Below are 27,358 nucleotides of genomic sequence, written 5' to 3'. Positions count from 1 at the left end.
TCTTTTCTTTCACAAACCACCATGGAGATTGCACCCCAAAAGGTTTCAACAGGAGGAGCTCGCTTACTTCTCGCCCTCTTCTTTACTCTTCTTCTCTAAGGTAATGAAAGCGGTGACAATGACGATGACTCTTTAGTTTTCTAAACGGTATTTTTGTAATAATACTTATATCTAAATTAGCTAACTCTTGAGGAAGAATATTAAAATATAAAAAAGATATATCTTTATTTTAGTGTCTTTTACGATATATGAGTATTATCTTAAAGTAAAAAGTAATTTAGAACTTTTTTTTGATAATCTTAACTCTTTTGGAAGAAATTGAAATGTGTGTACTATATTGGTAAATCAGTTTTTTTTTCTTCCTGAACCTGAAGTCCAATATGTGTAATACACCTTTAGTCTTTACATGACTTTATTCTGTGTAAATAACTAGTTGTGAGTCGCTGTCCAAATTCCTCTTGGCTACCCAACTTCCCCTGTCTTCTATGTTATCTCCCTGTTCTCTTTGTATTTCTTCCACTGTCTACTGTTTATTACTTGCTTTTTGTTTGTTAACTTTTCATTGTATGTTGTTACTGTTTTGACTTGGGCAGGCACCCCCTTGTGCCATTTAATACAATTTGTTGCTTATCTAAAAAAAAAAAAGTTGTGACGCTAAAAAGGTATTCTATCTATACTGCATTTTAACCATTGTAAAACCGGTTCCCCTGTTCAAATGCTTTTTTCTTTTCTTTTCGTATGTTGCAATGACTTATAGAGATTCAGTGCCTTTAATTTGTATGGTTTCAGGAAGAGTTTTTGTTTTACGCCTTTGGGTATTTATTATTTGGTTTTCATTCTAGATATGGTGCATTAAAAAAAATTTACTCTTCCAAATTTTGCATTAGGGTCGGCATTATCTTGCATTGCTTTGGATTCACAGGCGGATGAAACTTAATTCTTGTCGTCTTTGGTTTGGTTTTTGTTAGAATATAATATAAATCATTCATTTAGCCCTTATTTAACAATTTAAGCTTTTGAGATAAGTGGTTACTTGACATGGTATCAGATTCTCTATGACCGAGAGGTCTAAACTTCGATCCTTGCTCCCCTCACTTTTTAATTAAAAAAATGGAATTTAATTAAGCAAATGGTAGTTAGGTCTGTGCATTTACCCACCCTTTAAGCCTAAGGGGCTCTTGTATAAGAGGGTGTGTTAGAATATAATATAAAACCTTTCATTTAGCCATTACGTACCGAGCAACTTAAACTTTTTATTGGGTTTTTGTTAGGTGGCTTGCCTTTGATCGACTTGTGCATAGGCTCTTTTGAGTTTGCCTCTTTTGATTAACTTTGTTGTCATTTGTTGAGAAGACTTGTATCTCAACCTTACTTTTTTCTGTTAGAGGAGGAAAACTCTCAACCTTAGGGGCTCTTACATGAGATGGTGTGTTAGAATATAATATAAAACCATTCATTTAGGGGGTTGTCTAAATGACTCATGAGAAAGTTTGGGTTAAATAACTCATCATCCAATCACATTGGAGATAATTAAGTGAGTTGGAAATAAAATATAGAAATTTCAACTCACTTATCTATATCTATATATATAAGTAAAGCACACTTGAACCATTACATTAAATACATTAGTAAAGATTGCATGTATTATAATGCATTAAGTAATAAAAAATTATCTTTGTAATAAATATATTAAATAATAAGATTAAAAACTGAAAAAAAAATTATATTGTCAAAAGCTATTCAACTACCTACATTAAATATTCACAAAAATAAAAATATTAAATAATAATAGTTATAATTTTAAAAATAACTTGAATTGACAAATATTAAGAATTAAAATTAATTGATTATAAATAATATTTATAATTAATTAATTTAGATAAAATATATTTAAAATTAATAAATATTTTTATTAAATAATTATTGATAGTTAAAATTATCATAGAGTAATTTTTGAATTTAACTACATATATGATGATAAATAAATTAAATATATTAAAAATTAAGTTAATTAAATTAGGGGATATATATTAAATATGTTATGCATGTCATGTTAGTTATCAAAGATAATAGAATAGCTTAGTTAAATTTATTTGTCAAAATATTTTAATTTAAAATTTTTGGTCGATTATAGTTATAATTTTGATTTAAAATATGTTTTATACTAATATTTAATATGAGTTTATAACCTCCTATGAGGTTTATCATTGTTGTACAATAGACTAAAAATGTAGTATACAATGAAGTATTTAATAAACTTCTTAATCTTTTTAACTAAGTCCTTATAATTTATTTGTGTTAACCAGATGTATCCTCTACTATGGGAATCATGTACTACTCAAGTGTAGTAAAAGTTAAAGGTCTATTATAAAGTTCATTCTTTATTTGTGTTTTCAAATTGTCTCATGAGGTTTTATATTTTTTTACTTTCTATAAAACTATAAAAATTTATGGAATAAGATAAATTATTATCTTAATTCATAATTAAGTTAAAAAATATATGCTCTTACAAACTACATATTAACTAATTAAATACTCATTATGCAATAAAGAGTATAATTTTTATATGTGTCACTAAGAATATGTTTCGACATTAAACTTTCATTAGCACACTTCTCATAAAGTTTCAGCTGAAAACACTATTTTCATGGCTAAAACATGAAAGCAAGAGATAAATACCACTTTATAAATGTCTTTTTACCTTTATAGATGATTTTACACAAACACAGACTAAATATTGACAGTGCATCATCACTATTTAAACATATAATCACCAAATAAATTGAAAATATTATTTATTAAACAAACATAAAATATAAAACATGTGCGTGAAGAGCTCTCGCGTGAGGAGCTTAGTTGACAACGCAGGCTGAGTGTGCCTGAAGAGCTCTCGCGTTCGATCCCTACACAATACACTCTGGGGAGGGATGAGAATCTTTAATTCTGACTAAATCTCGAATCTGTCGGTATATCCAAATGGTGACCCGGTACCAAATGTTTATACAAAAAAAATACTAAAAAATTAGTGTACAATAAATTCTTTATTGAGCTTCATTAATGTAAGTACATTACATATGTTTATCATATTCTTAATTATCTACTATTCTATAATTTTTCATATTACCTAAATTATTTTTACAAATATTAGACACATAACTTAAAAATAAACCCGTGCAACGCACGGGCTTAATTTCTAGTATATTAGTAAAGCTCACTTGAGCTAAACTATTAAATACAAAAGACTTGAAAAAGATAGCATTAATGAGATGATCAAATTCTTCACCTTTATCTTCATCACCTGCTTTAACATGAAATTAAAAAATAAATAACAAATCAACCTTTCATCTCCAACGCATGTTGACATATAACAAAGAGAAAAGTAACTATTGAAATGTAATTTAAAGAAATTAATGAGTAACGCAACATATAATTATGGGTTTCCACAATTGTCACTTCACCTGCTAAAATTTGTAATTTTTTGAACGTAAATTTACTAATTTCAAGAGGTGTGCAGCTTCATTCTAGCTCCACTACCTCTATATTACTCATTTCTCATAAAAACGGCTGAATGTCATTGGGATTATCTGCATTATGAATGAATTATTGGGTGAGTCATTTCTTCTTTTGTAATTCCTATTCTATCATTATTTAAACGCATGATTTCATAGTTCATACCCATTCTTCAAGTTCTTTTCGTCCCCCTTCTAATTCTTCAAAATTCTAGCTTTTTATGGACATTGTCTACCCATAGTACTCTGGACATGTTAACAATTGATATGAGCTGAATGTATCAAAACTTGATTGGTTAAAATCATATGATCTTTGCTCAATTTTTTTTTTCAATTTTGAATTTCATTCATATTTTGATGTTAACGATTTGATTAATCATCTTGGACTATTATTCATGTGATTGGAGCTTTTTAGTGATAAGTTGGATGTTGACATACGATGTTATCCGATACGATTAGTACGAGATTCAAAAACAGTGACATGCTAAATTGTTTGGTTTGGAAAAAAATTATAATTCCTTTTTTTTTCTTCTTCTTTCCTACTCCATTTTCTCCTAATTGAGATTTACTTTTTATTTGCCTAAGAGGTTTGTTAGGGTTGGAATATAATTAGAATGATGTTCTTATATGCTAATAAGCTATTGAAGGTGAAAAGACAATTCATGTTCCATTAGAGAGAACCTTTAGAAAATTAGAGCACTGAGTAATTCTCTAATTCATCTATCTTTTCATTTTTCCCACTACTTACATTCATTTGTTATGTTGATCTTAAATAGCTCTCTAGGCTCTAGTAGTTTGATCTAAGATTACTTATGAGGTTAGGGGTTATTTTGGGGTTTCTCTGTGTAATTTTAATTTATATAAATTGAAAAATGGTATACGTTAAGAATTTTGTATGTTTATGCATCTTTACTTCATTTCTCTTATTTTTTAATTTTTTTGAAAACTACTTCATTTATCTTAGCTTATATAGAACTTCAATTCCCTTCTTTCATTGAAGTATAACCAGTTACTTAATGTATTAAACTATTTGATTGTTATTTAGTTGATTTTCCTTATGGATGGTTAGGGTTCTGTTTCTTATTTGTTTTAGCATCTTTAATTTTAAGATTTGGATCTTGCAGTGCCTAAATGATGGTATATGAGAAGTGAGGGTTTATTTTTCTCCTTATCTTGGTCATTTTCAATTTCATGGTGTTTAGCTCTTGCCCTATTATGTATATCGTTGAAACTATACTTTTTAGCATGAAAGTTTTCTTTCTGAAATCCATTTGTTTCTTATTTTAGTCTTCCTCCAAGTACAAAGGTTTATGACACTATTGGGCATTGCAAATTCAAGATATGAGTTGCATTTTTTATTTTGTTTCTGGTGCCTTTTGCTGAAACTTGGAGATGCTATGAAAAACCATTTTCTGTTTTAAAATATCTTTTATTTTTTTCTTTTCGCATAGTATTAATAGCATTGTACTAAATAATCAAATTTTATTTGTCATAAATATATTAAACTGAAAAATTTATAGTGTAAAAAATCATTCAACTACTTACATTAAATAGCAACATTCATAAACTTAAAATATACTTGAGTTTTTCATTTCAAAAATATAAAAAATTAAAGCCAATATTAAAATAATATTTCTTAAAAAAGATTTTAGATTAAATTGTTTTAAAATTAAAAAATTTCTATATATACAAAAATACATATATATGTAAAAATTTTATTACTTGAGGTTTATCATTAAATACATTAAGAAAAAAAACTTAAACATCTTTGTATTAAAATACACTAAATAATAAAAAAGTTCTTTTGTAATAAATATATAAAGTAATATGATTAAAAACTGAAGAAAAAAAGTATTGTCAAAAGCTATTCAACTACCTACATTAAATATTCACAAAAAAACTTACATTATTTAATAACATTTATAATTTTAAAAATTAACTTGAATTTTGAATTAGTAACAAAAATTAAGAATTAAAATTAATTTTTTTTTTACAGCAAAATGCATTATTATTAATGCAATATTATTTTTTTATTTTTTTATATCTTATAATTAAAATGTTTTTTAGTGTATATTTATTTTTTTAACTATAATAATTCTATGTAATGTAAAAAATATTGTATATAAACCCGTGCAACGCACGGGTATAATATCTAGTCTTCAATGTGATTGGAAGATAGGTCATTTAACCCAAACTTTTCTTGGGTCATTTAGACAACCCATTCATTTAGACCTTACCCAACAACTTAAACTTTTGAGATAAGTAGTTACTTGACAGTATTGATTTTGCTTTCGTTGTTGCATTCGGTAGGTTTTTACTGGGTTTTTGTTAGGTGGCTTGCCTTTGATCGACTTGTGCATATGCTCTTTTGAGCTTGCCTCTTTTGATTAACTTTGTTGTCATTTTGTTGAGAAGACTTGTATCTCAACCTAACTTTTTTTTTTGTTAGACGAGGAAAACTCGCAACCTTACTTTAATAATAATTCATAAATTACTTTTACTTTTGAAAAAAATATGTATTTACTAATTTATTGACTTATTTCCTTAGTAAATTAATATATATGAGTACATATTTAATGTAAGTTAATATTTCTCAATGTTATTCTTAATGTACTCCACGTCTCATTTTCCTCTTTTCATTTCTTGACCTTCCTTCACTCTTTCAATTCTTACTGCAACGTGATCTTTGTTTACATATGAATCTACTAGTACTTTTACCCGTGCGATGCACGGGGGATATTGAGGATATTCATTTTAATTTATTTTGTGGGTTTTTATGATTTTTACGTTATTTTCTAAAATATATTTTCGTATTAATATATTATTTTTATATTAGAATTTTTTTTTATAGATGTGTTTTTTTTGTTTGGTTGTAGCATGATAATAGATTTAATGTGTCTGTGGTGTCTTGTCTTCCCTAAGACGACATAACACATACTTTTAACTTGTCTTGTTTTACAATCCTTGTCATATATTGGGTTGAAGTACCCCTTGTACTTCTTTACTATACAAATTTGGCTTATAAAAAAAACAACCCTTGTTGTTTGTCGTTTGTGTGTTGCTTTGGTAATATATATATATATATATATATATATATATATATATATATTTTGGATTGTATTGTATTACCTATATATATATAATCTCCCATATATATATTGGATTGTATTACCTATATGCAGGATTATATATGTTATTTTTTTACTTTGGCTGATTTTGGTAGTGCAGGTATTCTCATGTCTTTTTTCTACACTATTCGGGAGGATCCAAATAATATGTATCGTCGCATTGAGTTTTTTGTTGTGACATGCTGTTGCATTGTGTCCATATTTGGTGACAACAAATACCTCATATGCGCCAAAACTTCTAGGGAGCTTCCTCCCCGACATGTGCTCGACATACTCCAGATGTGGTGAAGGTCAATTTTGATACAATATGCGTCCATATTTTTGTTTTGAATTAATATTTTCTTGAAATTTGTGATACAATATTTTCATGTAGGTTGAAACTTTCAGTTGTTCTTGTCATTCCACAACAACAACTTCTCCTCCCAAAAGGTTTGTTGAAATTGTGTTTATTAGTAAATATTATAATATTTCCGAGTATTCAGTCTACAACTTTAAAATAATGCTTGTGAGTAATGGGTTATTCGTCCTTTGATCTTATAACTGTTGTTAATGTTCTCCAAATAAAAGTTCTCTCTGTTCTCTCCAAATAAAAGCTCTCAATTTGAGTCATTCAGGGGAAGTCGTCTAATGACATGTTGTTGCTCTGCAATAAAGTGGTTAATTTTGCAAATACGAAAATTTTTATTTTCTCCTAAATAAGTTTTAAATCTAAAATATTATAAATGATAGTGTAAGAAAACTATTGCATTATAAATAGTGTTGTTTTTATATAATCTTTGTTTTAAATGCACTCATTTCTACGTTACATAGTAAGTTTCTATCTTGCAAAATAAAACACCATTATAAAAATTGTTTTTATTTTATTTTAAAATGACATTGTTTACTTTTTATTGGATCGTTTTTATTTTTTATTTTAAACTCATAAAAATATGATTCTTTTATTTGGTCTATGATTATTAAATGATATTAATGCATAATATGGAACACTGTTTTTTTTTTTGAAATATATGTAAATATATATTGCACATGTTATATAGAGTTATGGATGTGAAAAGTTTTTTGTCTCATGAATTTAATTCCTTTTTTTTATGATTAGACACTTTGAAGTGAGGTTTAAATTCATTTTTGAAGGTTACAAATTTCTTAATTTCTATTTAAATCCGAAAAGTTTTTTTGTAGAACACTTAAAAGGTTACAAAGAACAACAAAGATGAAAACTAACGAACGGTCATGATTGATCTCCTATAAAAAAATCTACACAGTTAGAAAAATATACATGATAAAAAAACATTCATGACTCGTAGTTAACTGAATGACTACTATATCCTTCAATTTTTCAAACTACCTTCTCTTAAGACTTTATATAAGAGAGACACACTTGTGTGTTTTAATCCCCTCTCCATAAAATAAAAATTTACTTGAGTATTTAATTTCAAAGATATTAAAAGTTAAAGTCACTAATAAAATATTATTTATTAACAAAAAATTTAGATAAAATAGTTTTAAAATTAATTTTTTTTATTTATATGTAAAGGAAATTTGAGTATTACATTAAATGTATTAAACCATAAAACTCTCTTACTTTTATATTATAACGCATTAAGAAATAATAATTTTTCTTAGTAAAAAATATATTACAAAATAATTGAAAACAAAAAAAATTGTATATTCGAAAACTATTCAACTATTTACATTAAATAACATTTTCATCAACTTAAAATGGACCTTTTTAAAAACACTAAAGTTTTCTAATATTTTTCATTTGCAAAATATAAAAAATTAAAATTGTTTAGTAAAATAATATTTTTAATAAATAATTTAGATAAAATAGTTTCAAAATTAAAAATGCCGCTAAAAGGTATTTAATATGAAGTATAACATATATGTGCATCATCGAAAAAATATTCAAATATATTTTCTATCTATGATATATTAGTACAAATTACTCGAGGAATCACATTAACAAAAAATAATAATGGGCAAAGTTGTATAAATTTTTATTGTTAGAGACTTATTCACTTAACATGATCGTAGAGTCTCGAGGAATTAGTCTCATGGTTATTAACTATGAGGAAACATTTGGAAACCAAATAAGTTGAATAAATTTAAATTCATTCGATAATATTTTATGCTATTTAAGTTATAACTTATTATAATTTAAAAATTTAAAATTAATTTATTTTTCTTGGTCTTGACAGGTCACAATAAATGACTTTCCCATTTAAAAGTATAAAAAATGATATTAAACACTTCTTACCTAACCTATTTTTTTACTTTATTTAAAATTAAATTAATAATGTTTCATATTATTAAATAAATAAATTTTAAAATTTTTAAAATTATTTCTATGATAATAATTTAATATCAAGAATTAATTTTGAGTAATTTAATTATTTACATAAAAAGAACTCTAATTATATTTATTGATATGTCTTAACACAATTTTTTATATATTTATAATTAAAAAATATTTTAAATTTTATTTACGTTAATTATAATAATTTATATATAAATCTTAAAAAATATTGTAAATAAACCCGTGCAACGCACGGGTATAATATTTAGTTGAGAAGTAAAGAGAGACTCCAAGTTAATGTTGCTGTTGTAGTGTCTGCAGCAGCCAAAATTAATGACTGCAACATAGAGTAAGCATATTTTTAATTAAATTATATTAAGTTAGTACGAATTTACAATATTAGTAAAAATAAAAGTAAAGTAAATTATCTGTCAATTTCATAGAAATTAAAAATAGACTAATTAATATATATATATATAGGATAAGATACGTACCAGAGATGTAGCTTTGATTATGGTATCAGCACAGTCCCGATATATACACACCTTCTACAGTAAACCTCTCCATTTCCACCTTGTCCACGTAAGCATCTGTTGAGCATTTTCCATGTCAGCTTACAGGTTGGATGAGAGAGGTAAAATCAAGTTGGATGAGAGAGATTGGAAAATTGAAAGGGGGCAAACGAAATTTTGCTTGCAGCCTCTCTCTCATTAGACAGCAGCCTCTCTCTCATCTTCACCTCTAGGGTTTTCCTGCTCACCCACCGTCTCCCCCACCATTTTGCTCAGCCACCGTCGCCCCCAATAAAACAAGTCCCCTCCGCTCGGATCGGTCTTCCACGTTGTCGCTGGGTTCGGTCCTCCCTCGTCCCATCCGCGGCTCGCCCTCACTCTCTCTTTCCCTAGTTCAGAACCACCCTTTCTCCCCCTTGAGAAACAAGGTATGATGGTGCTTGTTATTGTATCTATTTCCAATCAAAATCAACGTCTGGGTCCTTATTATTTTCCCCCAAATGCATGTATTTGTTGAGAAATTTGATTTTGGTGGATTGATATGGGTTTAGAGAACCTCCCCTGAATAATTTTGATATGGGTTTAGAGAACTTTAGAGAACCTCCCCTGAATAATTATGATATGGGTTTAGAGAACCTCCCCTGAATAATTTTTCTGTTGTATTGAATTAGTTTCATTTGGGTGATGTAAAATTTTCTTTTTATTTCTTGTGGGTATTTTTCTTTGGGTGAATTAGCTGGATTGATTTAGTTGTATTGATATGGGTTTAGAGAACCTCCCCTGCACATTTGGGTGCTATTTTTTTTTTGTACCCATGGATTTGATCATTCCTCATTACTTTCTGGATCAATAAGTTTGTGTACATGATATCCATGCGCATCTATCACATGTTCTGATAGAGCTGCTACTGTATCTAGGCCAGATAAACCTCCTATCAAGCATGTATGTGTGAGGCACCAAGCTGGCACTAGTGAGGTTAACTAACTGTAGTTGACAGTTAGTGTTAAATAAAAGAGGATTAACTAACTGCAGTTAATGGTTAGGGTTAGGATATACTATAAATTGGAGGATTAACTTAACTCCTCAGTTAGCATTCTTCTGGTAGATAGAAATTGGTTAGAACTGATTGTGGAATCAGTTAGGGGTTTCCTTCCTTCCAGAAGTTTCTTGTTCATTCTCTGTTTTCAGTTTCTCTCAAACTAGAATCTCCATTGTTACTGGTTGAGAGCTTTGAGTCTATTGTATAGTGATTTTGTGTGAAATTGCATTACCAGTTCTAACATGTTCTGTGTCCATTAAGAGACACTGATTTTGATTCTGCTTGTACAATGCTCCTAGTATTTTCTTCAGAAACCATGTTTGGCACATGTGCTTTCTGAGATTCCTTATGGTGAAGGGAATTGTAAAGTTGATTCTTTGGTTTTTAATTTTGTCATTTGTAGAAAGAGTATGAATGTATTCTGCTTTTGAATATATTGTCAAGCTGTTGAAATCTCTGGTTTTTCTGCAACAGGGATCCTCATAGTCAAAGGAAGATGGCGATACTTGCTTTTCTTTGCCATTTAAACTTGTAGAAGGTTCGGTCATACATGTCTCAATTTGCTGCTGTTCCTCCTCCCACACCAAGCCCAGCTGCATCCACTCACCCATTTATGCAAAATATGGTGTGTTTTGCTTTTGATTGGGTTTTCTCTACCATCCTGCTTCAATTAATTTCTGTTTTGTCCTCATTCAACATTCCTTTGTGTTTCCGTGGAGTTTGTTAGTTTTTAAAATAAGTCTCGTGGTACTTTCTTATTTTGCTTGAAAATACACTTATATTTCACAAAACATGAACACCAAAATTGAACATGCATTTTCATTTTTTTTTCCAGGTACGTTTTAGGCACACTTGTAAGACAAAGTGGCTTGTTAAGGTGAATAAGCATCTAACAGATGCCCAAAGGTCTCGAATTCAGAGAACCCCGTTTCACTCGTTAATGGAAATGCCCGAAAAATTACGTACCAATTGCATATTGTTGTCTAACTTAGCGAGTCGGTGGGAGGAGAACCGTTTCGGTTTTAAAATACAAGATAATGTAGTGTCTTTTACTCCACTAGATGTATGTTTCTCACTAGGATTGCGTCTAGTTGGACTAAATGTGAATTACAATGGAGATGAAGATGCTGAATGCCATACCAAAGGTTTATTTAAGGGGGAAGAAATAACAGTTAAGACAATAGTTAAGCAACTAAGGAGGCATAAAAGTGATGACAAGGTTGATGACTTTTGTAGGCTATATATCCTTCTTGGATTTGAAGGTGCGAAAAACACTAGAAAGGGGGGGGGGGTTTGAATAGAGTTTTTGAATCTCGGGTATATTTTTAAACTTTTTCAAAACTCAAGGATAAAACTAAGTGCTGAATAATAGGAAGTAAAGCACACGAGTATTTTATCCTGGTTCACTTGAGATAAAAGCTCAAGCTAATCCAGTCCACCTGTGAAGGTGATTTCTTCCTTCTTCTGATGAAGGCAATCCACTAAAATCAATGAGTGTTACAACTGCACTTTGCAACCTGCTAAGTGACTAACAATACACTGATTTTCTCACTAGTATCCTCTTAAGAAGCTGATCTACCGATCCTCTTAAGACTAGCTAAATACTGAATCAGCCTTGATTCAGTTCTCTCAAGATCTGACCAACCTTGGTCTCTTGATGAACTTTACAATGTGATGTATAAGATTTCGGGTTTACAATGAGTGCTTCTTACAAGCAAATAGTAAACTCAGAAGTTTAAGAACAGTGAAGAAATAAAGCTGAGAGAATGGTTCGTATGTGTTGAATATTTTCAGCAAAGTTTCTTAGTCTCTATCTGCTTTCTTCAGCCTTTATATACTCCAATACTTGTGATGTAGCCGTTGCTAGGGTTTTATCCGTTGGAGTGGCAATTCTGTAATATCAGACTTCTAGGCTGTACAAGGTAGGTGGCGGACAGACTGAGACTTGTACGACGTTGTACTGTGATAGCGACCTGTCCTTTCACCAGTTGACTTGTGATGAAGGAGCTTCAGATGAACGTTGATGAAGCTTCTGATCATCGTCAGATTGAAGCTTGGAGTCTTCTGACCATGCAACTTCTGCTTCTGAACAAGTTCCTCAGAACTTCTGATCGTCAGAGCTAGAATAGCCTGGGTCTTCAGAACCAACTTCTTGTAAGTCTTCAGAACTTGAGTCTTCTGCTTCTGGACCGTTCCACTGGAACATCTGGTCTTCAGAACTTCTGACTTGAGTTCTTCAGATCTTCTTGAGAGCTTCCATCTTCAGAGCTTCTGAAGTATTTGCCACTGTTCAGAACGAACATGATAGATTAAATAGCTCTCTTTTTAGTAACCCTTGGTTCTTCTTCTTCTGAACAAATAGACTTGGGTGAGATTCAGAACCTGTTTGTCACAACTTAAAAAGACAAACGTTAGGGTACCACAATTGTTCATCATCACACACCTAAATTGTAATCATCAAAACATAGAGATGCAACCACTGATCAAACCTTGATCTTACAATCTCCCCCTTTTTGATGATGACAAAACAAGTATTTTGATGAACAATTTTTACATAATAAACTGAATACACAAGAGAGAAAAGATCAGAGAATAAACTTATCCTTGTGTAACAGTTTGCTATGCTCTTTCTGAATCTGGGTTAAAACCTGATTCTGAGCAAGGGTCTCCCCCTGACTCCCCCTGAATCTATGACTTGATGAATTTGTGAAGAATTTAGATTCGGAGTCTGGTTATGTGATCAGAATTTACGCTAGAATGGATGTATACTCATCAGAAGTGATGGTTTCAGAGCTTAGCGAAACTCACATAATAACGTAGAGTGTTGTCCAGATATAATTGGAATAAAGCGTTAGAGGCAAGATTAGTTCAAAATGTATTCCTTATCTGAGACGCTTGACAATATCTATGTGCTATAAGTATTGATACTTATTCTCCTCTACTTGGTTTTATGTAATAAAAATTTATCAAAAACCAATTTAAGTACTCCCCCTTTTTGTCATAATCAAAAAGAGTGAAAAACACAAACAACAATAACAATAACAGGAAATGATGCAAATAAATTATGTTATTATTACTGAACGGAGAAGAAGTACAAAGGAAAGAGATGAATGAAGAAGACTAATCCTAGATAAATAGGAACGCTCGAGAATTCTTCATGGAGAGAAGTTGAAGGTGGAGGGGACGAATGTCCTGATCAATTGAGGCTAACTGAGTAGCTAGCTCCTCCTTCAAGACAACATTCTCCTGGACCGCCTCTGGATCCGCTTCATCGTTATCTGCTTCATATTCCAGAAGCATGCAAATGCCCTGGAGCTGAGCTTCAATGTCCTCCTGGCGATTGGTCAGACGGAGGAGATCATTCAGAACATCTTGAAGGTTCTGAAGACAGTGAGTCTGATGAGAAGTGAGCCAACAGGTCAGAAGATGCTCAATCTTCTCAAGAGCTTGAGAGATCTGAGAGGAAGAAAGATTTACACTCCATGGAAAGACTTGGTCAAATACCAAAGTCTTGAGTTCAGAGATTAAGTCGACAGAAGTCATTCTTGAACTAGGGAGAATGGAGCAGAATGAAAAGGAAGTGAATTGCGTTGTGATGGAGAAGAAGGATTGCGGAGATTATAAGGAGAAAAAGTAACAGAAAATCATGCATAAAACTTATCAAATCATAAAGGCATGTGAGTTACTAAATGGACGGTGCATATAATCAGATAAGAATAATTAAGCATTGTCAACATAAAATAAATGCAGTCAGAACAATTAAATGTATGCATGATAGAGATGAGGAATTCAAGGCTTGGAAGAGGAGGGAAGGTTGTCCATGAGGTACTTCATGATTGCTTCCATTTTGCCTGAGGACTCTTGAATTTGCTTGCTTTGCTCATTCTGAATACGTCCTTGTTCCTCAACCATCTGAAATAACCTCTGCTGATCATTCTGAATTCTGTCAATTCGGGCAGCAAGAACTTCAACTTTTGGTGCTGGATCAGATGGAGGAACTTCTGGAGCTTGAACTTGAGGAGCAATTCCAGCCTCTGATGATGTTGCAATATCAACTTGAATTGGCCCTTGCTTCTGAGCTTCATCAGCATCTGCATCTTCCAGAATGAATATGCCATCTGTGCTTTCTTCTTCTTCCTCTGCTGAGAGCATCACAGCATCTTCTGAGGTACATTCAGAGACAACACATGGTCTTTCAGCCATAGCTCTCCTCAAGGGTTCACAGACCTTGTGTAGCACTCTCTGCCTCTGCTCATAGGCCCTCTCAGATGCATCATGAACTCTGAGTCTTTTCTCCCTGCTAAGTTGCTTCTGAAGTGCAAGACCTTTGCCTTCTGACCATCTCTCAAAGGCAGACCATAGACCATCAACCAGAGAGGCATCAAACTGATTATCAGTTACCTGATACAGCCAGTTCAGCCTTCTGGTGGCTTCTTCAGAAAACTCCTGAATGAGTTGAGGAAGATTCTGAGGAAGGAAAGAGGTGGCCAGGGTCAGAACAGGCTGAGGAGTTCTGGCAGCATTGGAGCTCGAAGCATTTGATTCTTCCATGTGCTCAGAAGGAATGGAATCAATCTCATAATCCTTCTCTACGCCTGAGTGATCTGATTCATCCATATGCTCAGCTTCAGAGATAGTATCTGGCCTTTGCCTTGAGGTGACAGTCTTCTCAGGTGAAGTGAAACTCAGATCCTGTGAGTTGACTACTGAGTAATTGGACAAGGATACATAAGAGGTCTCAGCAGCGTCTGGAATCCGATCTTCAAAATTGGAAGCAATTTGTTGAAGGGGCTTCACATTGAAGGGTGGCTCAAGGATCTGGATATCATCGTCTTCCTTTTCTTTCTCAGCAGGGATCTCACCAGTCTGGGTTATGAGGAAGGTGTGTGGAGTGGATGCAGGCTTGGGAGAGAACTGTTGAACTAAGGTTCTCAGAGTGGCCTCATGTTGAACAATACCTTGAATGAAGGAATTGAAAGGAGGTATTGGTTCAGATGGGATGGATGTGGAAGAGGTGTAAATTGGAATGGAAGGGATGACTGTGGTAGCTGTTTGGATGGTTGATGTAGGAGCTTGAGGTGCAGCTTGTGTTTGAGGTTGTGTTTCAGGGTGAGGTTCAGGGTGAAGAGGTTTGGTGTGATTTGTGGTAGGTAGAGAGGTAGATATAGACAGAGGTTGTTCAGGTATAACTACCAAAGCAGAATCAGAATTAATGCTTTTAGTAATTACCTTACTAGGGCTTCTGATGGGTGAGGTCCTGGTGAGTCTTGCAGTCCTTGTTGGATCAGAAGTGCGTTTAGATCTTCTTTCCCTCTGTACTTCTGAAGATGGTTCAGATGCTTGTTCTGTTGCTGGTTCCTTCTGCTGAAGTGGTCTCCTCAGAGGAAGCTTCCTTCTCCTTACCAGGGGAATAGCATCAGAATCAGTAGAGTCTTCAGCATCTGAAGCTTCCCTTATATCCTGAATCACATTCTGGATGATCTCATGGTCATCCTGCTCATCTTCCTCTTCCTCACGAATAATTTTGCGTCTCTTAGCCAGAGGCATGTCTTCATCTTCAGTTTCCTCACTTGAGAAGTCTTCCCATGTGTCTTCTGAGCTTTCAGAATCAGACATTTGTTGTTGTTGAGCTGAGGTTCTCTTCAGAGGCCTTTCAGAAGATGGTTCCCTGATGATCACAGTCTTGGAAGCAGCCTTCTTCTTTGCAGGTTCCTCTATCAGAATCCCTTTGCCCTTAGGATCTGAGGGCTTGCTGCTTGTTGCTCTTCTGGATTTCCTGGTAGTCAGCTTAGGAGGACTTTCAGGAAGAGTGTTAACGAATTTTGTAAGGGTGATAGGATCTCCTTGTCTTCTGAGAATCCTTACATATTCCAGAATGCATGCTGGATTGTCCTTCTTGGACCAAATGGGAAAGTCATCAATAGGATAATTCCTTCGACGAACTTCATCAGAAGTGTCTTCTTTGGGAACAACTTTAATCTTCTCAATGATCTGCATTTTCTTCAACTTTGTGCCATTGAGAGCATCACCAACTGTCATGGTCAGATCTTCGTGAAGTCCAAGATCTGATAGAGTCTTGACAAGCTGATTTTGGACGAAGATGTCTGATAGCAGCCTTCCATACGGGATGTAAGAGACAAATCTCTTGTTCTCAGAACCAGTTGTGGTTCTTGATTTCTCAACACACTCCTTCAGATAGTTGAAAAGTAGGAATGGCAGACATATAAGCTCACCAATTGAAATGTAATACATGATTACCTTCTGAGTTGCATTTAGGTAATCAGTTCCTCCAGTTCTGGGATGAATACAGTGCATGAAGATCTTTTGCCAAATCTTCATCTCAGACTTCAAGTCCTTAATGTTGTACTTGGTTTTCTCATAAGACCAGTTATCATAGAGCGCCTTGTTGACCACGGTCCTCATTCCAGTAACATTTGCTTCAACATTCTTGATCCTTTTTCCCTGCTGAAACTCCATACCCAGCAGTTTTGCTATAGACTCTTCAGAGATCACAATTTTCTTGTCCAGTACATGGGAGACGACATAGTAATCGTTGCAAACTGCATTCTTCCAGAACTCGACAACCAATTTGTGATAGATTGGACCAACGAGTCTGTTGAAGTACCCAGACCATCCTTGCAAATTGACTTGGTTCCTAATATCAAACCCATGTTGAGCAAGATTATCAAAATCAACTCTTGCTTCGCAGCACACTTTCAGTTCTTCCACTTTCTTTGCACAGGTGACTACATTTGGTGCATTCAGAATCTTCTGTGCTTCCTCGAATCTTTGCTTCTCTTGATCTTTGGCAGTTTGTGTGGTAGAAGCAGAAACATTCACCTTAGGTTTCCTCGATTTGCCCATGATTCTTAGAGATGGAGGTTTAGGGTTCAGAGAGAGAGGAGATGTTGAAGGAAGGAATATGAATGAATGCAATGCACACGGAAGGTTTCAAAACCGTAAGTGTAAGTGAGTGGGAGATCGTGTGTGACAGTGCATATAGTGGGTTTAATGGTAACCGTTGACAGTTTGTCTAAGAAATTAAAGGCAAAATCAACGGTTATAAAATAGATAGTCTGAAAATAGCATAGTAGAGGAGAGTAGACATCATCATTATAGCAGATATACCACGCGACTCAAGGAACTATGTCACAAGTGAAGTGACACGTGTATTGTTGTCTACCACAGAAGTTTAACCAGTGGGTTAAGTGCTTCTGATCGAGTATCTTCTGAAAGGGGTAACATCTGATGACTTCAGAGGTTCCATGGTCAGAAGTTCTAAAGAAAACCTTACTCTGGACAAAAATCCATGTTCAGGTTTTCAAGAATAAATAAAAACCTATCTTCTGCCAAGGGCTTAGTAAAGATATCTGCCCACTGATGTTCAGTATCAACATACTCTAATGATAGAGTGCCCTTCTGAACATGATCACGAATATAATGATACTTTACCTCTATATGCTTTGCTCTTGAGTGTAGAATGGGATTCTTGCTGAGTGAAATAGCAGCTGTGTTGTCACAGTAGATAGGAACCTTCTTCATAGACAATCCATAGTCCTCTAGATGATTCTTCATCCATATGGTTTGTGTACAGCAAGTGGCAGCTGAGACATACTCTGCTTCAGTGACATGTGTATTGTCCCAAATTCTCTTATGCTCGTCATGTGTCGCGAGCATCCACTGTCCAGGAACCATGACAGGTGTCTTAACTGAGCTGCATAAGATGTCTGCAACAGGAATAATTTTTGTTTTAGGTACCCATATCTTGGGTCCTTTCTTGTTAGTTTTCCCAGAAGTTCTAGGAACTTTGGGTGCAACAGGAGGATAATGCATAGGAACCTGATTATAGTATCTAGACATGTCAAGTTTGAACTTTCCCTTTGGTTTCACCACCTTTGGTTTAACCTTCTCTGGAATGACCGTGCCAGCGGGAACGAAATGGTTATGCAATGGTTCGCGTTTGGGCTCAGATTACTTATCTTTCATGGATTGAAAGTAGCCAAGGCCACTGTTCCCATTTCTGCTCATGCCATAGATCATTGAAGCCATAAGACTTCTGTCTATGCCCTTTGCAAGGAACTTTTGAAACGCTTTCTCATATTTTGTCTCATACTTAACATCAGATGATGCAAGTTGATCTTCTAACACATCATTTTTAGCATGAAGAACAGCATTGTCATTGACAAGAATATAGTTTTCATCCATGAGTTCAGAGACTGACTTCTCATGAACTTCTGAAGAACTGGTTTTAGCAGCATATTTCGTCTTAAGCTCTTTATGCTTATTTAGCAAAATATCATGTTTCTTCATTATTTCAGATAAAGCAGTTCTTAGCTCAAATAGAGAAAAGTCAGAGAATACCTCATCATCATTTTCAGAGTCTGAATCATCTTCTGAAGCTTCAGCACCTCTGCTAGTGGTAGCCATTAGAGCCTCCACAACTTCATCTTCTTCTGACTCAGCTTCTTCAGAATCAGTTGCATCAAAGGTTATGAGGGCTTTCTTCTTGAAGACTTTTCTAGGTCTCTTGTCCTTCTTAAGCTTGGGACAGTCACTCTTGTAGTGCCCAAATTCCTTGCACTCGAAGCAAGTGACTTCCTTTCCAGATGATTTCTTCTGACCAGATGAAGATTCATATTTTCCTGAGCTTCTCTTTGGTCCTTTTCCCTTGCTATGTCTGTTCTTCCAAAGTTTTCTTAGCCTCTTTGTGAAGAGAGACAGCTCTTCATCATCAGATGCATCTGATAGCTCTTCAGATGAGTTCTCTTCTTCTGCCTGATAAGCTTTTGCTTTGTCAGACTTTGACTTAAGAGCAATAGACTTGTCTTTCTTCTAAGGCTTGTCTCCTTTGAGTTCAATCTCATGGCTCCTGAGATGACTCACAAGCTCTTCTAACTTCAAAGAGTTCAGATTTCTGGAGAGTTTCAGGGCAGTGACAAAAGCTCTCCACTCTTTAGGCAAACTTCTGATAATCTTCTTGACATGATCACCAGTAGAGTAGCCCTTGTTTAGCACTCTGATTCCAGCAATCAGAGTTTGAAACCTCGAGTACATCTCCTTAATGGTTTCACCAGATTCCATCTTAAACTGCTCATATTGTTGTATGAGAGCAAGAGCCTTGGTTTCCTTGACCTCTTCATTTCCTTCATGCGTCATGACCAAGGAGTCAAAGATGGATTTAGCAGTTTCTTTGTCAGAGATCTTCTCATACTCAATATATGATATTGAGGTGAATAGCATGGACTTCGCCTTGTGATGATCCTTGAAACGCTTCTTCTGAGCGTCAGTCATTTCAGAACGAGGGATCTTCACTCCTGAAGCATCACTGGATCAGTATAGCCTTCAATGACCATATCCTAGAGATCTGGGTCAGTGCCAAGGAAATAACATTCTATTCTATCTTTCCAGTACTCAAACTTTTCACCATCAAAGATTGGTGCTCTGAGTTGATTGTTGTTGTTATTGTTGTCAGCGGAAGTATTGGCTTGGGCCATTGCTTGTTTTTCACACAAGGTTCTGGATCACTGAACACTGTTAGGTGTTAAAATCAGAACCTGAGCTCTGATGCCAATTGAAGGTGCGAAAAACACTAGAAAGGGGGGTTTGAATAGAGTTTTTGAATCTTGGATATACTTTTTCTGCTTTTTCAAAACTCAAAGATAAAAACTAAGTGCTGAAAGATAGGAAGTAAAGCACACGAGTATTTTATCCTGGTTCACTTGAGATAAAAGCTCAAGCTAATCCAGTCCACCTGTGAAGGTGATTTCTTCCTTCTTCTGATGAAGGCAATCCACTAAAATCAATGAGTGTTACAACTGCACTTTGCAACCTGCTAAGTGACTAACAATACACTGATTTTCTCACTAGTATCCTCTTAAGAAGCTGATCTATCGATCCTCTTAAGACTAGCTAAATACTGAATCAGCCTTGATTCAGTCCTCTCAAGATCCGACCAACCTTGGTCTCTTGATGAACTTTACAATATGATGTAAAAGGTTTCGGGTTTCAAAGAGTGCTTCTAACAAGCGAATAGTAAACTCAGAAGTTTAAGAACAGTGAAGAAGTAATGCTAAGAGAATGGTTCGTATGTGTTGAATATTTTCAGCAAAGTTTCTCAGCTTCTTTCTTCTTTCTTCAGCCTTTATATACTCCAAGACTTGTGATGTAGTCGTTGCTAGGGTTTTATCCGTTGGAGTGGCAATTCTGTAATATCAGACTTCTAGGCTGTACAAGGTAGGTGGCGGACAGACTGAGACTTGTACGATGTTGTACTGTGATAGCGACCTGTCCTCTCACCGGTTGACTTGAGATCAAGGAGCTTCAGATGAATGTAGGTGAAGCTTCTAATCATCGTTAGATTGAAGCTTGGAGTCTTCTGACCATGCAACTTCTGCTTCTGAACAAGTTCCTCAGAACTTCTGATCGTCAGAGCTAGAATAGCTTGGATCTTCAGAACCAATTTCTTGTAAGTCTTCAGAACTTGAGTCTTCTGCATCTGGACCGTTCCACTGGAACATCTGGCCTTCAGAACTTCTGACTTGAGTTCTTCAGATCTTCTTGAGAGCTTCCATCTTCAGAGCTTCTGAAGCTTTTGCCACTGTTTAGAACGAACATGGTAGGATGAAGAGCTCTCTTTTTAGTAACCCTTGGTGTAACACCCCGTTTTTAATTAAAATAATGTTGGTATTTTATTTTAATTAAGATTATATTGTATGGGGGTTTAATAGGTGATATATTAATACTTTAATGAAATAAAATAATTTTTTTGTGATGCTGAGTGTGTTTTATGAAATGGAAGAGAGCTAGGGGGTGAAAGTTAGGATTAAAAATAGAGACAAGGACTAGGAGAGATTTTAGGATTTTTAGTTTAGCCCTTGAGGAATTAGGTTTAGATGGTTTAATAAGGATGGGGAAGCAGCTAAAGAAAAAAAAAATAAGAAAGAAGAGGACGCGTGAAAGAAGGAGAAAAAAAAAAGAAGAAGGTTGTGCGTGAAGTAGCAGGAAGAGAGGGAGAGCGGATCGGCTTCGGAGAATTCGATCGGGAACGGGGAGCTGCACTCAATCCAAAGGTAAGGGTGGGATTTTGAGTTTCTAATGGAATTATGGTGAATGATATTAGGGATTTGGGAGATGTAGAATTGTTTCTGTTAATGATGTTCTGGAAATCTGATTTGAAATCCATTGATTTTGGGATTTTCTTTTGTGTGATTGAACGGGGTGAGGGCAGAACCATAGTATGCTAGGAGTTTTGGGTTGAGGTTCCCTTTTGATTTTCTTTATGATCACGCACATAAGGACTGTTAGGTAGCATGCTTGTTAGGTTTTGTGTCTTGTTTGATGAGAAACAACTTTAATCACTTATTTTGGAACATAAAACGGACTGGTCATTTTCCTGGTATGAACCGTGACTTTCGAAGCCTTTTAGAGCCTGTTTAGAGTGCTCGAATAATGTTGCGTTGAACTGAGAAAGTGTAGGCCTTTGAAAGAGCTTTCTGGTATGATATGGTACATAATTTTTGGTTGAGAGACGAGGTCTGTAAGTTCAGTTTAGTAAACCATGTTTTTCTGCGCTCTGTATCTGCTATCTCTGCCAGTGAACTTCAACGTGATTTTTCACCTTGTTAATGTGCCCAGAAAATTCTTTGATGAACTAGAAAGAGGTAGAGTTTTCTGTTAGCTTTTCAAATTGAGGTCATTTGTAATTTTTGAACAAGTAACGAATCCTGTAGGTTATCTCTACTGAAATATGTTTCTGCTGTGAGCGTAATTCCTGAACTGCTATATGATTTATGCACGGATTTGATGATGCTGTGCTGCTGTCCAAAATTTCCTGGGCTGGACAGTACACTTCGAGACCTGTTTTCGCCCAGTTAGAGTGCTCAAATGAAGATGTGATCAACTAAGAAATTGTAGGACTTTAAGTTAGCTTTCTAGGCATATAAAATACATGATTTTTGGTTCAGTAACGAATTCAGGAGACCGCTTTTAGTGGCTGGTGTTCCTGCTGTTTTTCCAGATTACGGAAATTCTGATTTTTTTGGAAATATAATTAGATTTAGCTTACATGTTGTATGAAAGTTAGTGTCTTTATGTTCCATGTATTAGCTATGAGAATGATGCATGTGGCTGAACACCTTTAGCATGAAATCCATAATTTATTTACCATATGTGATAGCTTCTTCCATGATTGCATGCTTAAGTGAGTTGTTTCATTGATTTGGTGCCAAAATTGCCTAAGATGTCAGGGTAATTGTATAGTTGATAAAAATGCATGTGTGCTGAATTGTGTTGTTTTAAGCGATGTTAGTGATGTAGTGATATAGGCGCAATGCCTCATGTTGAAGTGATGATTATGAGATGTATACGTCCTTTTGAGTCGCATAGCATCTGCATACTCTGTGATGGCCTGTATTGGCGATTTGTGATGAAGGCTTATGCCTTGTGCCTCCAATAATTGGCAATTCGTGATGAGGGCTGAAGCCCTGTTGGTACCACATACATATGCATAGTCATTGTTGTGTTCGAATTGTATCCGAGTCGATGACGTTATTTGTGACTGTTTTAGTAACTGAGCTATATGAATATAAAAAGAAGTGGTGTGGCATTAATCTAGCATATTTATTGCCATTCTTATATTTATGATACTCGATATCTCGCCCCTTCTGTTTGAATGTTACCCTTGTTGGTAACGTGCAGGTAATTAGGAGGAGTAGTCTATAGCCTTTATTTCGAGTTGGAGTCCTTGCTCTGATACGTAGCACTCGGGGGGGAAATGGACGCTTGTTTTCCTTCTGTTATAATTTGAATTAAGTTGTTATTTGAGAAGTTGTTTCTGTTTTAAGTTGTGGGCAAGATACTATGTTTTCTTTAAGTTTTAAAGACACTGGATTCGCTGCATAACTATTTGTCAAAGTGAACTAGTTCAAAGACTAATTAACTGTCACAAGAGCATTTAAGTTTATTTATGAGTTCATCTCAAAGTTTATGTGCTATGTATCTGTTACAGGAGCATTATGATAATGTTTTAAGTGATTATGTAATGCCCCATGAGTGTTAGAATTTTTATCACTCTGATATTTGCAATACATATACCGTTTAGAATTGGGGTGTTACATTAGTGGTATCAGAGCAATGGTTGGTCAGTGACCAAGTTTTTAGTATAATATATATTCTAATACTTACTGATACTCGATATGTGTAAGTAGCACTATCGAGCTGTTGTTTGATAAGAGTTGTTGGCTGTTTGGAGATTCAGGAAAATGGTTGCCGGAAGGAATGATGAAGCTATCGCTGAGGCATTGGCAATGTTGGTTGGCGCCATTGGGCAAGGTCAGCAAGCGAACCTTGGGAACCATAATCAGGATGAATTCCGTGCTTTGGGAAAGTTTCAGAGGAACAATCCGCCAACCTTTGAAGGAGCATACGACCCTGACAAAGCACAGGCATGGCTGAAAGCAATTGAGAAGATCTTTCGAGTCATGAATTGTACTGACGCGCAGAAGGTGCAGTTTGGCACCCATATGCTTGAGAAAGAAGCTGAAGATTGGTGGGACAACACTGTTCAGAGGTTTGAAGGTGATGGGATGGAGATTACTTGGGATCTTTTCAAGGGTGCATTTCTGGAGAAGTACTATCCAGAAGATGTGCGTGGAAAGAAGGAAATTGAGTTTCTTGAACTCAAGCAGGGTAATGGAACCGTGGCGGAGTATGCTACAAAGTTTGAGGAATTGATTAAGTTTTGTCCCCACTACAATACTGCCGAAGCTGAGAGATCTAAGTGTAACAAGTTTGTGAATGGTTTGAGACCTGAGATCAAGAAGGTTGTGGGATATCAACAGATTATCCGATTTTCTGACCTGGTTAACAGGAGTAGGATATATGATGAGGATAGCAGGGAAAGTGCTGCTCACTACAAGTCTTTGAAAGAGAAGAAAGAAAAGGGGCAATTCAGAGGGAAACCGTATGGGAATCCTGTTGATAACGGTAAACAAGAAGCTGGTAATGACAAGAAGCCGAGTGGGGGAGGAGCTCCTAATCCGGTTAGGTGCTACAAGTGTGGTGTTGAAGGACATCGTTCTCCTGAATGTCCCAATTCAGAAGCAACATGATTTAAGTGTGGCAAGCTGGGCCACAAATCCTTTGAGTGCCTAGAAGGTAAAACTGTGGCATGCTACAGATGTGGAGAGCAAGGTCACATCAGTACTAATTGTGACAAACCCAAGAAGGATCCTGCAAGGGGGAAGGTGTTTGCTTTATCTGGTGCTGAGACTACTGCTGAGGATAGACTAATTCGAAGTACGTGCTTTATTAATGGCACATCTTTGATTGCCATTATTATTATGGGTGTGATGCATTCTTTATTTCATTGGAGCTTGAGAGTCAGATGAGAGAGTCCTACCCCGAATTGTTCGTTTAAGGAAATTTTCGAGGGCGAAAATTCTTAAGTGGGGGAGAGTTGTAACACCCCGTTTTTAATTAAAATAATGTTGGTATTTTATTTTAATTAAGATTATATTGTATGGGGGTTTAATAGGTGATATATTAATACTTTAATGAAATAAAATAATTTTTTTGTGATGCTGAGTGTGTTTTATGAAATGGAAGAGAGCTAGGGGGTGAAAGTTAGGATTAAAAATAGAGACAAGGACTAGGAGAGATTTTAGGATTTTTAGTTTAGCCCTTGAGGAATTAGGTTTAGATGGTTTAATAAGGATGGGGAAGCAGCTAAAGAAAAAAAAAATAAGAAAGAAGAGGACGCGTGAAAGAAGGAGAAAAAAAAAAGAAGAAGGTTGTGCGTGAAGTAGCAGGAAGAGAGGGAGAGCGGATCGGCTTCGGAGAATTCGATCGGGAACGGGGAGCTGCACTCAATCCAAAGGTAAGGGTGGGATTTTGAGTTTCTAATGGAATTATGGTGAATGATATTAGGGATTTGGGAGATGTAGAATTGTTTCTGTTAATGATGTTCTGGAAATCTGATTTGAAATCCATTGATTTTGGGATTTTCTTTTGTGTGATTGAACGGGGTGAGGGCAGAACCATAGTATGCTAGGAGTTTTGGGTTGAGGTTCCCTTTTGATTTTCTTTATGATCACGCACATAAGGACTGTTAGGTAGCATGCTTGTTAGGTTTTGTGTCTTGTTTGATGAGAAACAACTTTAATCACTTATTTTGGAACATAAAACGGACTGGTCATTTTCCTGGTATGAACCGTGACTTTCGAAGCCTTTTAGAGCCTGTTTAGAGTGCTCGAATAATGTTGCGTTGAACTGAGAAAGTGTAGGCCTTTGAAAGAGCTTTCTGGTATGATATGGTACATAATTTTTGGTTGAGAGACGAGGTCTGTAAGTTCAGTTTAGTAAACCATGTTTTTCTGCGCTCTGTATCTGCTATCTCTGCCAGTGAACTTCAACGTGATTTTTCACCTTGTTAATGTGCCCAGAAAATTCTTTGATGAACTAGAAAGAGGTAGAGTTTTCTGCAAATTGAGGTCATTTGTAATTTTTGAACAAGTAACGAATCCTGTAGGTTATCTCTACTGAAATATGTTTCTGCTGTGAGCGTAATTCCTGAACTGCTATATGATTTATGCACGGATTTGATGATGCTGTGCTGCTGTCCAAAATTTCCTGGGCTGGACAGTACACTTCGAGACCTGTTTTCGCCCAGTTAGAGTGCTCAAATGAAGATGTGATCAACTAAGAAATTGTAGGACTTTAAGTTAGCTTTCTAGGCATATAAAATACATGATTTTTGGTTCAGTAACGAATTCAGGAGACCGCTTTTAGTGGCTGGTGTTCCTGCTGTTTTTCCAGATTACGGAAATTCTGATTTTTTTGGAAATATAATTAGATTTAGCTTACATGTTGTATGAAAGTTAGTGTCTTTATGTTCCATGTATTAGCTATGAGAATGATGCATGTGGCTGAACACCTTTAGCATGAAATCCATAATTTATTTACCATATGTGATAGCTTCTTCCATGATTGCATGCTTAAGTGAGTTGTTTCATTGATTTGGTGCCAAAATTGCCTAAGATGTCAGGGTAATTGTATAGTTGATAAAAATGCATGTGTGCTGAATTGTGTTGTTTTAAGCGATGTTAGTGATGTAGTGATATAGGCGCAATGCCTCATGTTGAAGTGATGATTATGAGATGTATACGTCCTTTTGAGTCGCATAGCATCTGCATACTCTGTGATGGCCTGTATTGGCGATTTGTGATGAAGGCTTATGCCTTGTGCCTCCAATAATTGGCAATTCGTGATGAGGGCTGAAGCCCTGTTGGTACCACATACATATGCATAGTCATTGTTGTGTTCGAATTGTATCCGAGTCGATGACGTTATTTGTGACTGTTTTAGTAACTGAGCTATATGAATATAAAAAGAAGTGGTGTGGCATTAATCTAGCATATTTATTGCCATTCTTATATTTATGATACTCGATATCTCACCCCTTCTGTTTGAATGTTACCCTTGTTGGTAACGTGCAGGTAATTAGGAGGAGTAGTCTATAGCCTTTATTTCGAGTTGGAGTCCTTGCTCTGATACGTAGCACTCGGGGGGGAAATGGACGCTTGTTTTCCTTCTGTTATAATTTGAATTAAGTTGTTATTTGAGAAGTTGTTTCTGTTTTAAGTTGTGGGCAAGATACTATGTTTTCTTTAAGTTTTAAAGACACTGGATTCGCTGCATAACTATTTGTCAAAGTGAACTAGTTCAAAGACTAATTAACTGTCACAAGAGCATTTAAGTTTATTTATGAGTTCATCTCAAAGTTTATGTGCTATGTATCTGTTACAGGAGCATTATGATAATGTTTTAAGTGATTATGTAATGCCCCATGAGTGTTAGAATTTTTATCACTCTGATAT

General features: G+C 35.0%; 2 protein-coding genes across 3 annotated transcripts; both read left to right on the top strand.

Annotated features, from left to right (window-relative positions):
- The first annotated feature begins 11,034 nt into the window (after positions 1-11,034).
- On the top strand, positions 11,035-16,801 carry LOC130743599 (uncharacterized). Its single transcript, XM_057595839.1, has 3 exons — positions 11,035-11,109; positions 11,320-11,746; positions 16,761-16,801. The coding sequence occupies exons 1-3, from the start codon at positions 11,035-11,037 to the stop codon at positions 16,799-16,801; spliced, it is 543 nt and encodes a 180-aa protein (XP_057451822.1).
- A 4,379-nt stretch (positions 16,802-21,180) lies between these two features.
- LOC130746276 (uncharacterized) lies at positions 21,181-27,342 on the top strand. 2 transcript variants are annotated; one of them, XM_057598845.1, is made up of 3 exons: positions 21,181-21,553; positions 23,181-25,359; positions 26,978-27,342. In XM_057598845.1, exon 2 carries the CDS (start codon positions 23,744-23,746, stop codon positions 24,590-24,592), a length of 849 nt encoding a protein of 282 aa, XP_057454828.1. In that variant the 5' UTR covers positions 21,181-21,553; positions 23,181-23,743; the 3' UTR covers positions 24,593-25,359; positions 26,978-27,342. The 2 variants fall into 2 exon arrangements, with proteins under 2 accessions (XP_057454828.1, XP_057454829.1); XM_057598846.1 differs by lacking the exon at positions 21,181-21,553 and adding an exon at positions 21,560-22,144.
- Positions 27,343-27,358: the final 16 nt, after the last annotated feature.

This window comes from Lotus japonicus, chromosome 3 (assembly GCF_012489685.1).
Source record: "Lotus japonicus ecotype B-129 chromosome 3, LjGifu_v1.2".
Lineage (NCBI taxonomy): Eukaryota > Viridiplantae > Streptophyta > Magnoliopsida > Fabales > Fabaceae > Lotus > Lotus japonicus.
This window is presented reverse-complemented; position numbering and strand designations above follow the sequence as displayed.

What these genes read in the sequence shown, in the direction of transcription:
- LOC130743599 (XM_057595839.1), top strand. Translation starts at nt 11,035, where the DNA reads ATGTCTCAATTTGCTGCTGTTCCTCCTCCCACACCAAGCCCAGCTGCA. An exon ending in ACCCATTTATGCAAAATATG is followed by an intron (nt 11,110 to 11,319) that starts GTGTGTTTTGCT and finishes TTTTTTTTCCAG; the next exon opens with GTACGTTTTAGGCACACTTG. An exon ending in TATCCTTCTTGGATTTGAAG is followed by an intron (nt 11,747 to 16,760) that starts GTGCGAAAAACA and finishes AGTTGCATTTAG; the next exon opens with GTAATCAGTTCCTCCAGTTC.
- LOC130746276 (XM_057598845.1), top strand. Translation starts at nt 23,744, where the DNA reads ATGGTTGCCGGAAGGAATGATGAAGCTATCGCTGAGGCATTGGCAATG.